This window comes from Leguminivora glycinivorella, chromosome 25 (genome assembly GCF_023078275.1).
Source record: "Leguminivora glycinivorella isolate SPB_JAAS2020 chromosome 25, LegGlyc_1.1, whole genome shotgun sequence".
NCBI lineage: Eukaryota > Metazoa > Arthropoda > Insecta > Lepidoptera > Tortricidae > Leguminivora > Leguminivora glycinivorella.
Genome location: NC_062995.1, coordinates 6,043,651 through 6,058,900, shown reverse-complemented (window position 1 = coordinate 6,058,900; position 15,250 = coordinate 6,043,651). Strand labels below are relative to the sequence as shown.

Sequence of the window (15,250 nt, the reverse complement as noted above, 5' to 3'; positions counted from 1 at the left end):
CGTCCAGAAATTAAGCTCTGAATATAGGAATTAATACATCGCATTTTTGATATTCTATATTATTGGTATAGTTAGTAATTCTGTCAATTTTCTCAACGAGTTTAATTAACATAAACGTAAGGATGTATTGTTAAGTGTTAATTTAAGATTTCTATGAGAATATTGAATAATAACGTAACTTTTCCGTTATATCTTGTCATTCGTTTTTGTATAGATTTGGTGCTGATATAATTTCATATGATTTAAGTACATTGATTTTATATATTGACAGTATATTTTTTATAAATTCAAAATTTACAAAATATTTTATAATCATTTGATATACCTAAGATCTCACGTGTTTCGCTCTCTGTTTATTTCTATAACTCTTAAATGTTGTATTGGTAACTAGTAACTACGTTTTTTCTCTAGCCTCGTAAGGCCCAATGTACATTATAATGTACATAGTTGTTGCAATCTAATTGAATCTTTCAAGAACCTAATAAAGTATATTTTCCTTTGTGACATTGATTTTGAAACAAACGAAATTCTTACCAATTTACTTATAGGAAAACTAACTATGGGGGGGTCTTACGAGGCTAGTGAACAGAGCGCGATGCAAGATAACAATACAGCGAATATGTATTAGGTTTTTATCACAAATTGCATTTATTTATATAGATTTTGATAAACATTTTTAACAAAATCGGAAGTTGCTAGATCTTATTGGATATATGTATTAAATTTTAAATTGGTTTACTTGTTAGAATACCTAGGTAAGGCTGTTTTACCCTGGAGGGTACTGTATTTACTAACGAATTTAAACTGTCGTGTTACGGATGTGACTATTACTTAGTATAGCTATGATATATATCTACAAGCACTATACTAAATCTGAAAAATCCTACACAAATCTTGGGCTATGATTTTTTACTCTATCACCATTTCAAATTATATATTTTTTGTGGGTATAAACATATTTTTTTGTTGAAAGATTCCGTTATTACTCAATGAAATTTACAGTGTGAAAAATATTAGTAGCAGAAAATTACGAGTGTTGTGTATATGTATGTATCATAGCTTAATAGATTAATTATTATTAGGTCTATGTCTAGAACTGCAAACACTCACTGTATTATAATAGAATCCTTTAAAAAACAAGTTTTTATGCACAGCCTAAAGGTTGTCGTCGATATGTTAAGAACAATTAATTTAAAATAAAAGTGTATTAAGGCATAGACCGATTTGAAACAGTATTCCAAAGTGTGCTCAAAATTTCCTTTGATAACTAGCGCGGCATGAGTTAGAGTCAAATGGTTTTTAATTTTAACACCCTAAAAAAGTTATTTATGTCACAAATATTGTTATGTTCCTAAATCTCAATATTTTTTTTATGTGAAATGGATGAACCTTACACCATATATTGGGACATACTGTGTCTTTTTCTGTATCGAAATATCGAAAGTTCGACAAAAAAACAAAGGTAATCACCAGGGAGCGTACTTTTCATGCCGATGACATTAATCTGACGTCACGCTCCGTATAGGATAATCCCAAATAGTTTTATTATAAATTATTAATCATTAGTCGTCAATCATTTTAATCGTATACAAATTACTTCAAATACAGTAGTCCATTTACATGTGGCATAAATAATACCTACTTGAAATGTGAAACGTGAATAAAATTATTTGATTTGTTTTTATAAATAAATTGAATTAAATAGTATTGTTAACAACACATTACAATACATACGTAGAAAAGAGAATGTCACTCTAACGTAAAGCACACCATCCTTGCATTCATTACCATGCAAAGAAATTCATAACTTAAAATGATTGATGACTAATGATTAATAATTAACAATAAAACAATTTGTGATCACCCTATATGGAGCGTGACGTCAAATTGATGTCATCGGCACGAAAAGTACTCTCCCTGGTAATCACGATCTATAACCCGGTCAATATTAGTCTAATGAAACTAATCGCGAATCATTCAAAACTCTTTCAACTACTTTTCCCTCACTTATGCCGTAATCACTAGTATTATTTCGACTGATTTGGGCAGATATCAATTAAAAAAAAAACAATGGTCCACCTAGTTTTAAGTACAATAGGGTATTGACCAATGCGAGAGAGCCTCGTACGTGTTTTGGCCGTCTTGTAAATTTGGATAAGCGATTCGACAGGCTATATGTTGGATGTATGTATCTATTGATGTTTTTCGAATACATTATATGTGCTATTGGAAAAAGTTTTTATTTCTATGTGAAGTTGTCTTATTATTTTTTGACCGGAGGAGGTCCACAATTCGAATGTTTTTTTTTTATTTTTAAACTTGTGATTGAATATTGTACATAGGTACAGTCCAGGTATTTTTAATCATATATGTGAACAAACTGCCAAAGAGATGTATACAAAACTTAATGGTTAAAGTTGCGTATACATACTTATGGAACTTTGTCCGCATCCACATTATACCTAGACTGTAAATGTGATTTTTATTTTTATCATCAATAATGGAATAGATTATTAATTTACAAATTCCGGTGAAAAACAATAAGACAATTTCATTTAAAATTAACGCGAAAATGCAACACAGACGGTCGTAATTTTTTATTTTTATTTATATTTTCATGATAATTGCTTAACTTTTAATACTAAAGCGGGGCACACACTGCCTTTACATTGTCTGTGCTGCCTTTTTGGCGAAAATAGGTTTTTTGTTACAACGACCGAATGTCTAATGTGTTGCATTTTCTCTTTCCCGATCCTGACCTTGGGGCTGCCTTGGACAACGAACGCAAACTCTATACGAAATACATATAATACACTTAACACTCTTTATTTATATTTTATAACACTTGTTAACAAACTACATCTTCAAAAACCATTACAAATATAATATAACAAAAATTGTACAACCAACACATTTTGCCACTTTAAAATACTTTAACAAACTACGCAAACTGTAAATAATCTACAACTTTTATGTAAAACCACCTGTAATCTACATGCCAACCTCATTAACAATTCACTCTGAAATCTTATAAAAAATCTACTAATAATCTACTCAAAATAAAAAAAAAAATCATTATCCATCTACACAAAAAACACCAACAATCGACCACCCCATAATCTACCAACAAAACTCACTATCAATATACACCACAACCAAACAATCTACTCGCAACCCCAAAATCTACGCGAAAACCCCACTATCAATACACACCACAACTAAATGATATATTCGTAACCCCATAATCTCCATAAAAAACACGAACACTCTACAAACAACTACAACAGCTACCTGAGCGCCGCAACCCCCGCGCTAACCGAGAGCTCATTCATGGACAGCGACCTATTTGAGCAAATCCGGGCCTTCGAGCCCGACAGCATGGAAGACTTCACGTTCTACCAGGGCAACATGAGTAACATGTCCAACATGTCTAACATGACCAACATGTCTAATATGAGGGAGTGAGGTGAGTTGAGTTACGTACCTATATTATTAAAGCCTGACCAGACGTGACTACGCGCCATCTTGCGGAATTTCATTACAACTATTTTCTTCATACTATACTGAACTGTCACCGCATACATCATAATAAAAGCGCCCTCTTGACAATAGTCTTATATTTCTGGTCAGGTTTTACATATACATTGTATACGGTCAAATTTGTTACTGTAGAACCCTGTTTTATTGATATCGTGCTTTATTTGCGATAGCAGTACCTTTGAAGTTCACTGTGAACACTGTTCTACAGTTGTCTAGGATTCAAACATAAAATTATGATGATTTCTTGGGCTTTCCATAACTTGGGCAGTTTTTTTTTGATAGTTTATCAGACTATTAATCCGTTAATGATCGAAAAAAGTATTTCATGATACTTAGTTTTTTTTTAATACGCAGTTTTGGGTTAGGTCGGTTCACATGGTTAATTAGGTATAATTTTGTTTATTTAAAATAATTCCCATTCATTTTTGCAATTGAGGTCTTATAATATATATCTACACGAAAAAAAAACATGTTTTGTTTGGTTTTTCAAATAACACTTTCACTTTTATTTCAGATACCAGAATTGAGAAGAAAATAATTTAAATTGAAGAAGTATATGACGGTTGAATGAAATTTTCAGTCAATTTTAGCTTAAAATTTAACCATTTTTAGTCCATGTAGATTCCGTGCCATAGAGTTCAAAACTATTTACAAATTATTAGTTTTATTCAAAGCTTTTATTATATTAAGATTTAATTATGTATACGTTATATAAATACGAAAGCTGCATATGCAATAGTAGGCCTTTTAATTTTTAAATAATTAAAGTGTAAAGTGTTATGTAAATGTAGAAATAATACTAACACTATGTATAACCTATATTTATTTGGGATATGGGTCTATAACGCTATATGTATAGGATCCCAAAAAACAGGTATTTTTTTACATTTCATCCTTAGCCTAAAGTTTAGACTTTAAAATTAGATAATGCTTAAGACGTATTACCATGACGTATAGAGAAACAAAAATATAACATTCTTAAGTTTTTTCGATTTCAAAGTAAGATAAAATTTAAACAACTTTTATTGACATTTAAATGCATTTATTTGTTAAAATGCAAATGTTACATTTATTTTGTGTATTAAAAAAGTTTTAAGTGCCATTTTAACAAAATATGAAAGAAATATATCTAGATTATAGTATTTAAATTTCTTCACTTCGCACAATAAATGTTAAAAATAAACACGGAAAATATATAACACATCAATATGACAGCACAACACACTGATCTTCAAAATAGAGCGAACTATGTGTTAATTCTTATGATTTTTTAATTTTGATAATCCTGTACTCAAAGGTCGGAAATCACATTTTTTTGTTAATAGTACAGATTTGATAATAGTTACAGAGGCTGTATCTATTATCACATTTTACGTCATACAAAAAGAAATCAAGAATTATTCACTTTACTGTACTTTGCCACTGCAAATGACATGCATAAATTACAAAAAAGTGTATTACATAATGTGTCGTGATTTGCACAGTAGAAAACGTTCGACTGAGATCGTATGAGATGTTTAATCCATATAAATTAATATCGTTGCTTACAGTATGATGTCATATTTTGTAAAGCCTAGCCTACATCAAAGATTTTTGCGATTTCGGCCTGCAAAATGGGAATTATATGAAGTATGTATATTTAAGACTAAGATTACTTATACAAAATACTACGAATGTTGATTAAATTAAGGTCAATGCAATTTTAAATGTTATATGTAATATTGGAACTATTAATTGTAATATAGATATAAATGAGTGTTGCTTACTGCATTTATTTTATGTGCATACCTAGTTATTGTAATGGGGTTCTAAGAAACAATCACTAGGTCAACGGATGTACAGTCAAGTGCAAAAATATGTATCCAAAAAAATCGTCCCATAAATATCACAAATCACAAATCGTTTATTTGCCAAAAAATATCTACATAGGTACATTTAAAAAATAAAAATAAAAAAAATAAAAATATGGTAATAAAAGTAATAATTTTCTGAAAATAAAAGATTTCTTTCTTTCTTTCTTTATTTCTTTCTTTCTTTCTAATACGCTCTCATTACACCGGACTAAGATGCTATGGGACATATTTTTGAGTAAAATCTGTACACCCATATTTTTAACACTTGACTGTAATAAAGTAGAAGTCTACACACTATTATTGCTGACTGTACTTCTCAGTCAATCAGGTTCTTATCGAGATATTTCTAAAGAGCCTAAATTCTAAGTGTGATTTACCCTCAAGGTTATAATTAAACCCCATTCTATAACCGTTATTCTATGTTATATTGTATAAACATGTGCTTTAGTGTAACACGTAATTCGTCCCCTGTTATTAGTAATGTATTTGACAATGACTAGGTATCTCTAAAGGTTAGACAAGTAAATAATAAATACTATATTATTGTTATTGTAGACCTGTTGTGAAATAGAAATGTTAATCAGTGTTTTCCTGGTCCAATGTGAACCTCTTTTTAAAACCCCCAAAGAACTTTGATCGTGTTTTAGGTAACAACATCGTTTTATTAGATTTTACCATTGAAAATAAAATAATTGACCAAAGAACCAAAAATAACTTAAAAATTACCAGCCTTGATATTAGTAATGTTTAATTTAAATAGTAACTTTACTTCTTATGTTATTATTATTTACTTGTCTGAATTAAAAAAAAAAGCCTTAATATTAAAAATACGAATGAAAAGAAATGAACGAAAAACAAGGACCACAAATATAAATAATGTCAAATTATATTGTCAATATTAGCAAACCCTTTTTTGGTGAAATTGTGATAATAACCAAGGAATGATATTTACAATGATGGAAAGGAAGGGTCAAAAATGTCCAATGAAAATATACAATTGTCAAAATTAACGGTTTGTTATTACAAATGTCCAATTTGTGATACGAGTGGCCTTACTTTGTTCCATTAAATAAAAATAAATGTTGCTTATGTATGTTGTATTTGTGTTTTGTTTTTTATTGGTTTTCACGTGTTTTTTTCATAGACGTTATACTTTCGTGAAACATATTGAAATATACGGATACCTGTCGCCGCGATGTATCAACGTAAGTTTATCCGTATATTATATAAATACGTTCTTGTCAAATAATATGTAAAAAATCTGATATAAATTAATTCATTTTTAGAATTATGTATTGCAACGTCATTAGAAACATATAAGTATCTACATTAGTATTCTTAAAAATATAAGAAACAACGAGATACTTATTTGCATCTAAATATTATACAATAGATACAGTTGTAGTGCGAAAAGATTTGCCATCGTGTTGTTACGGAAACGTACGAACGTGTCATGCTATTACAATCAGTATCAGTACAAGATGTACTGACATTGACTGAACTAGCATGACAAATACGAACGTTTCCGGAAAAATACGAAGGAAACCCTTTACGCACTACATCTGTACTCGCATTTATAGAGCCAGTCTGTTAAGAAATAATATATATATATATATACGCAAACATTTACCTATATGTACTTTCTGACAATTCTGACATGTAGTTTCTAAATGGCGTTTATATAGTCCTATATAAGTTTTTTTTATACGGCCTGTGCGTGTAGCAAATTATAATCTTACTACCTTTAGGCCGGCAACAGACAGTCTTAAAAATTCATAATCTTAAAAAAAAAGTGTCAGTTTGAACTGTCAATTTGCATACAATTTTTTTTTAAGATCCTTAAGAAACTTTGAAAATCGTTTGAGTAGTCTGGTGTTACCTGGACCTGATCATAACTGTGTTTTTTAAATATTATGTAAGTGTTCACGTTATGCTATCTAGCAACCCCACATTGTGTTTTGGCTTTTTTAATATACGAGGTCAGAACACAGTTAGTATTAAATCACAGAGAACCTCCTATAGAGTAGCAGTCTTGTATATTTTGTTCGCGATACGAGTCACCAGTGCCAGGGGTGCGAGGAGCGGGCGGGGAATGTGTTAAGCGCGCTGTGATTGGCCGTTTCAAGTACGGCGGGCAGTCGCGCCAGATGAAAGGGACTGTCCCTTTACTGACGCGTAAGTGGCCAATGTAAGTTGACCTATGCCGGCTCTGAATAGATTATAAATATGACTTATGTGGAATGTAATGACGTCTGTTTTTAAATTTGAGCTTCTTGTTACCTTTCCACACCATTTCACACTACAGGTGGACATCTTTAAGACATCAAAATACCTTTTTTCAATTTTTTTACTGCGAAAAACACGCGCTGCTTTCGGGTCTGTTACTTGGTCGCTACTGATCGGGCACGGCGAGCGCCCGCGCTTATATCAGTGCAAATACTAGGAAGGCTGGCGACCGCGAGTCGTCTTGTAATGGATGTCTATAGGGGTTGGTCTGTGTATTAAATACATCTGTAATTGCCTATTTGAGCACATTTGTACTACTTTAGTTTAGGAGTACAAGCCACAAGCAGTTGGGGTTTCTGTAGAGAGTGTAGAGTATATCTCGCAACCCCAATCGAATTTAAAATTGAAATTTCTTTATTGCCACAGAAATGAATTAAGAAATTAGCAAGTAGGTACAAAAAAAATCAACATTCACTGCAACTTATCCAGTAAATAAGACTATTTAATATTTTATTTATTCCCAGCCTATTAATGGAAAAAATGGATGCTAGTTTAAATTTAGAAGAGATTACTGGAGTGACTCTATACAGCAACCCCATTTTTTTGGCATGTACACATTATTAGACTATATTTATGATATAAATAAATATTGCATGTGGGGTATGCTGTTAATAATAGGCATGACGTAAAAGTACTCACATTATTTTCTGTATAGAATAGAAGAAACTTTAAAAAAAAAAAAACTTAATATCTAATTGGCATATAAATATAGAAAACTCGACCAAGTTTCTTAAATAAACAGGGCTTGGCTGTGACTTGCCAGTTCCATAAATGGCATTTAGTATATCGATTATAGAATTTGAATAGATCGCACAATAATGAGCACTAGTATAGGCCTAGGCGTAAAAATAGCTAAAGTTGATTCCAATCATAGAGGAATAAGTAAGGGAAGAGTTGTAACTCCATACTTCAGTAAATGCAAGTCATTTGTAGTGACATCTAGCGTCAATCACGCGTCAACTAGCATTAATTATCAGTACTGCTACTTGTCAATAGATGTCGCGACGAACAAAAAGTCTAATGCTCAACAATTTTTAGCTAATATTGCAATAGGGAACTTGACTGTAGTTAAAATAAAATATTTTACACCAGACACGAAATAAAGCATCAGATAATTGTAAGAAAAACATGGACAGAAGTTATTTTTAAATCCAATTTCTATTTAATAAGTCAGGTAGAAATATATAAAGTAACTGAGTTGACTGTGACGTCACTCAATTCGATTTCATATAAATTCCATATTAGCAAGTCGTTCAAATTCGTTTTGACAGTTCTTAAAAAGAAGCTGATATGACTAGGAGGCAATTAGTAGCCTATAGTATTGATCAATATTCTGTTTTCAATTCCTTCTGCTTGTAATATAAGTTGTAAACTGTTTTAATATTACATTTTTCAGACGAGACACTGTTGGCACCTAGTGTCGAGTAATGGTAATGATAATTTAAGCTATCTGACGCGTGAATGACGCTAGATGTCACTACAAATAACTTGCATTTACTGATGTATGGAGTTACAACACTTACAACTCTTCCCTTATTATTTCTCTATTATTCCAATACAGATAACTATATTAAAATAGGTAGTACATTTTGCACCGTGGGATATAAGTCAAATATTGCAAACGAGGATACTTTTTTTTTTCTATCATGGCTTTTACTCCTTGCTATTTTGAGCCAGGTGGATTCTGCCAATGTCGTGGTGACTTTTGACTTTTTTTTTTATACGAGAGTGTTCGGTGATTTTGATTTAATTTTTGGAAGAATAGGTCGGGAACGAGGATACTTAACCCGTCTTATGCGACCTGTCAATTTTGGTCATTGAAATAGTGACCTTGACATTTAAAGCAATAGATTAAAATTCCCACGCACGGATCCGTGTCTAAGCATACGAGGGGTTAAGTTAAATTGCGACATCTTGCCGGAGCGATTTAAAGATTCGAGTTTGCAATATTCTTACTCCCACACAATGTTTTTCATCACACTTGCAATATAAAATATATGTAAAAAGAAGTTAAATACGATACTAGAAGTTTCATAACTCCCCTAAGGAGAATGATTTTTATTACTCCCGCTCCGTCTGCGTGTTGGTGGGTAAAGTAATTTGACCTTGAATAAAGTCAAATTAACTGCTTTAAAATTGATAAAAGTAGGGTGAATCTAGTAATAAAGATGATTTACCACCTGTGAAACTACTGGAAGCAGTGATAAACGCATTTTTTGCGTTGTACTTTCCTCGCTATAGTGAGAGGAAAAGTTTTGTGTTACACTCTGGTGCAAATGTATTTTACTTCCTCGCAAGTTCAGGATTCTATTCTCGAACCACTCGCTTCGCTCGTGGTTCAACAATAGAATCCTTTCACTTGCTCGTTTTTTAATTCCACACTCGGCGTTAATATACAACTTTGCCCCCTTGTATAACAAATAACTATTTGACACTTTGTCCGCAACTGTAGAAAAAGTACAGTCTGACCGATAAGAGTAGAAATTAATAGGTGGCAACATCAACATTCGTAGTGTCGTCCCGTTTTCTCACACATATTGATTTGAAAGGGATGACACTATAATGATACCACTTTTTAACTTCTGCTCGTTTTGGTCTGACTGTACCTGGGAGTCACAACCGTGATGACATCATAAATTAAATATGACAAGATCATACCATCTCATACATTAAAATGCGACCGCCTAAGACCGCTCTTACACTCCACCACACATAGATGGCGCCATCTATGTGTGGTGTAGTGTAAGCGCGTTCGTAGGTGGTCGCATTTTAATGTATGGGGTGGTATGATCTTGTTATATTTAATTTATGATGTCATTGAATTATTTTTCATATAGATTCTTTAATAACAAATCGAACTTGCTGCGGACTTCTAAGGCACTGGTCTCATCGCGAGCTAGTAAGCTATGAGCTATCGGCTATAAAAACGAACAAAAGATAAGCACTCCCGTGCAAATAAAAGAGACACGGCGATTTTGATAGCTCACCGCTGGGCGAGTAACTATAAACATTGCCGTGTCTCTTTCGTTTACGCTGGAGTGATTATCTTTTGTTCGTTTTTATAGCCGATAGCTCATAGTCTACTAGCTCGCGATGGGACTAGTGCCTAAGTGGCCATGTTTGTTAATGATAGAAAAACACTGTTACTGTGTTGTGTGTGTTACTGTTACTGTGTGTGTGTGTGTTCATAGGTTATGACTCTTGTCTTCTCTTCTCTCTTCGATTTCCTACTATTTATACAGGGTGTAATAAAAAGAACCGTCAAACTTTGCATGGTGACTATTGAAATCATAATGAACAACTTTTATTAAATCGCGAAAAAAAATTGGTTCTTTAATTTTTTTCGACTGTCATGATGCCGCTCATTTCTTTGGAACAGTCAATAGTATTTTATACAATCGTGATATAATGCAAAGCTTTTCAGTCGAGTACCATGTTTAGGCCACGAAGCTTGCTGAGTGGCCTAATAGTACGGTACGAGAGTGAAACGCTTAATTATATCACTATTGTGTACAATACTTTTTCTATGAGTCAACGTTTTCATCATCAATGGACGAAAAATATCATCATTCAAGTTAAAATTAATGTTAATAGCGTCGTTCACCGTTGAATCGAATTACCTATCAACCAATTGTTTGTAATAACCGTCTCTGATTGGTCGATAACGCGATAGATTATAAAAAATGTGTTTCAGATGCAGAAAAATTTGCCAGGTATCGCAAATTAGTATAGAACATGTGTGAAGTTCTATTTTTGAATTTTTTTCAGTTAACTAAAGTGAAGTGTAATGAAATATTATAGTTGACTAAGTGTCAAAGACTATCCAACACTGAAAAGTTGGCACACATAGTTTAGTCTGTGGTGTCCTAATTGACAGATTAAAGTCGACGAGTAGAAATTTTTTTTTGAAACTACTTACTGTTTTATATATCTCTGTAATTTACTTGACATTGGCAAAGTGCCCTGGTAGCAGAAAGCCATTATTATACGAATAAAAAAAAATTTTTTTGTACCCCTTAAATTATTGCAGGTGACCAAAAATACACCCTGTATACCTAATTATGTATGCTTTCACGATTGGTGATTAGATTATATTTCACTTCTATTGTATAGTTTATAGTATATGTACTGTTACTAACACTTACGTAAGGAATTGATGTGCTATTTTGATGTTAAATATATAAACCTAAGGAATTACTTAATGACTGACTTGTAGAAAGGTACAGGTAGCCAAGGCGTCCTACACTTTGTTGCATTGGGGTAATTTCGAATCACAGAAATGCTCGGGTAATTCCGAAAGGGGAATCTTGATATGATGGAAATAATGGTGATTTTTATGTGTCTTTCGAAATTACCCCAATGCATCCTATCTACTTATAAACGAACAAGCTTGATTTTAACTCTGTCACAGTATAAGGATATATCAGTAGTTAATCTCCGGCAGCGGCGGCGCGGTCGTTACTACTGCGCAAGGTCACGCAGGGTTGTACAACGTTACTATAATCGACTTCGTACAATGTAAGTTGTTGTAAATCTAATAGGTACTATTAACTGTAAGTAGGTTTTAGTATAACAATACCACGTCATGACACCACATTAGTCAGTATTGAAGATACAAAAAATCATTATAAATATATTACTCTCATACGCGCAATAGTAGATTGTGTAACAATAATTGCAAAAGCGTTAATTTAAGTGTTCATTTTATATGTTTTCTCTAGAATACACCCAATCCATCACAATAAAAAAAAGATTCGTTTGAACTAGAAACGTAGGTACCTACTGTCCTACTCGTATTAGTAACTGTGTATGGCGCTATGCTAGTACCAACGCTCTTTCTACCTTTTTATCTAATAAAGATTCAAGTACGTATTTGTTTCTTAAATACTGACGAAATCATATTTACATAAAATGTTTGAATAGATGTTTGCACAATATTTAAGTAGGTACCAAACTTTCGAGCTAGATAGATCGCAGCATCTACCTAAATGTCGTTACAGATAAATCCTTATTGATTTTAATGTGTCATTCTAGCTTTAAATCTCACTTTTACGCCATTTACGTAAGCAATAATGTACCTAACACTGCAAATATATAACAACCACTTACTTTTCTGGGTGTCTAGGAATTCTAAAGAATGACATTTCCGCATTTTGAGAACTTTCCATACACCCATAAACACTACAGTAACGAAAATATGTCTTCGGTGCTGACGTCATTTTCTCCCGAACTCAACACGTCAACACAGCGCGCAAACGCGGCCCCGACTGTCCAGCCCAATAATCACCAGTTTCGCATGTTTTCGCCGCATGCGAGGGGAGGGAGGGGGACACACCGCGCGGCGTGAAGTTTGTAAGAAGAGTTATTACTGGTTTTATACTGTGACTCTGTCAACGTTTGTCTACTTCTCACTTTCAAGGATACAAAATTCAGCCAGAAAAGTAACTCGAACGTCGTTTTTTAGTACAAATGTAGTGTGAAAAGGGTTTTCTTCGTATTTTTCCGGAAACGTTCGTACTTGTCATGCTAGTTCAGTCAATGGCAGTACATTTGTGGCGAGACTGACTGAAATAGTATGACACGTTTGTACTTTTCCGTAACAATACGAAGGCAATTCTTTTTGCACTACATCTGTATCAAAATCTAGGGCCTGTTGTAAGTCTAAGGAGGAGTGCACGCTTATATTGGGCGTTGCGCGGGGCAGGGCGCGCGGCGTGCCATGTCGAACAATGATGCTTACTGGCATTTTCGCGAAAAAAGATTCAAAACCTTTTTTTTTCTCAAAATAGGTAAATTTAATGTTTTTTTTACTCAGAATCACGAGCCCTTTCGATCCTACTAGGTAAAAAAAACTTCTTAAATTTAATTTTTCCACTTCGTTACCATTTTCAAACACTTTGTACAGTCATCGGCATAAATAAGTGATGATTTCTGTACCTTGTCGCTTTTAATCATTTGACAACTTAGTATTTTATATTTCGAATTCGAACAAGATGTTAATGTGACAAGGTACAGAATTCATCACTGGAAAGTATGCAAATAATAAAAAAAAATGGCCATTTTTTTGTTACTTGTTTTTCCTGGATCGAAAGGGCTCGTGATTCTGAGTAGAAAAACATAAAATTTACCTACCTTAGAAAAAATATTTTTGGTGATTGTTCTCGGAAAAATGTCCTTATACATATAAGTGTCCAGAGTGGACGCTGAGTAGGTAGTGTACACGCTAGCCCGCCCCGCCGCACGTGCCGCTTCTAGCGTCCACTTACAGTAAACCTAGCCTAATTTTAGTCGGACTGTTCAACATAGACTAGTCCTAGATATTAGGTAACAATTGAATTTTGACCTTAATGTTAAGCGCTTTACCATGTTATACGTACGTGTATAGATATATATGATTGCAATATATATTATTACTGTTTAATGTTGTTTTTTTTTTCTAAGCTACCTAAAACAATCCCAAAATTATTATAAACTTTAGGCCGTTTTCACATTATCCGATCCGATATCGGATGTCGGAAGGATTTCAATGGAAAAAATCCAAGATGGCGCCTGCAATGTATGAGATATCGGTCCGACATCCGATATCGGATCGGATAATGTGAAAACGGACTTACACTACAGGTTAAGTTTCAAGAGCCGAAACGAATCAAACATTTGTTCTTTGAGTGAATGAAAATATCTAATTACATGTTTTTTTTAATACTACGCCGGTGGCAAACAAGCGTACGGTCCGCCTGATGGAAAGCGGTCACCAGTGGGCTTGATCGATTTTTCTTCAGTGTATGGTATCTATTTCAGTTTATAATGTCTTACCTATGTGAGAAAATGGGACGACACTACGGTGTTAACTCCATTTCAAATACAAAGGCCTGATAGCACTTGAAGCGGTAGGATTAGAGTGAAAACAAAAAATACATGGCCAGAACTTTTTGACGTGTCTGTTTGTATGTGTGTGTCTGTCTGTCTGTGTGTGTGTCTGTCTGTGGCATCGGAGCTCCCGAACGGATGAACCGATTTGGATTTAGGTTTTTTTGTCTGAAAGCTGAGTAAGTCGGCAGTATTCTTAGCCATTTTTCATGAAAATCGGTCTACTATGTCGCGGTCGGGGATTTTTTCAAAATTTTGATTTTAATTGATACTCTTTTTGAGCAGACTGTACTTTTCTCACGTTCTGGGTGGAAGTGATAATTATCACCCTCCTATGGGGATTACCGGGACTAAAAATATCCTTTTTTCTAATTTCAACTAAACTGTGCAGCGCTTCAAGCGTAAAGTGGTATACTTACTCCATTTCAAATACGAAGGCCCGGTATGGGCCCGATAGCACTTGACACGGTAGGATTAGAGTGAAAACAAAAATACATGGCCAGAATTTTTTTTAAGCGTGGTATTTTTAACCCCCGACGCAAAAACGACGGGGTGTTATAAGTTTGACGTGTTTGTCTGTCTGTGTGTGTGTGTGTGTGTGTGTGTGTGTGTGTGTGTGTGTCTGTCTGTGGCATTATAGCGCCCGAACAGATGAACCGATTTAGATTTAGTTTTTTTTTGTTAGAAAGCTGAGTTAGTCGGGA

The 15,250-nt window shown here is 33.5% G+C and overlaps 1 protein-coding gene across 1 annotated transcript in view; it reads left to right on the top strand.

Annotated features, from left to right (window-relative positions):
* Positions 1–6,491, top strand: part of LOC125239563 (signal transducer and activator of transcription 5B) — a 60,813-nt gene extending 54,322 nt beyond the window's left edge. Inside the window, 2 exon segments of the mRNA XM_048147193.1 lie at positions 3,288–3,466; positions 4,055–6,491. Of these exon segments, the coding sequence (XP_048003150.1) occupies positions 3,288–3,465 (178 nt within the window). The 3' untranslated portion in view covers position 3,466; positions 4,055–6,491.
* Positions 6,492–15,250: the final 8,759 nt, after the last annotated feature.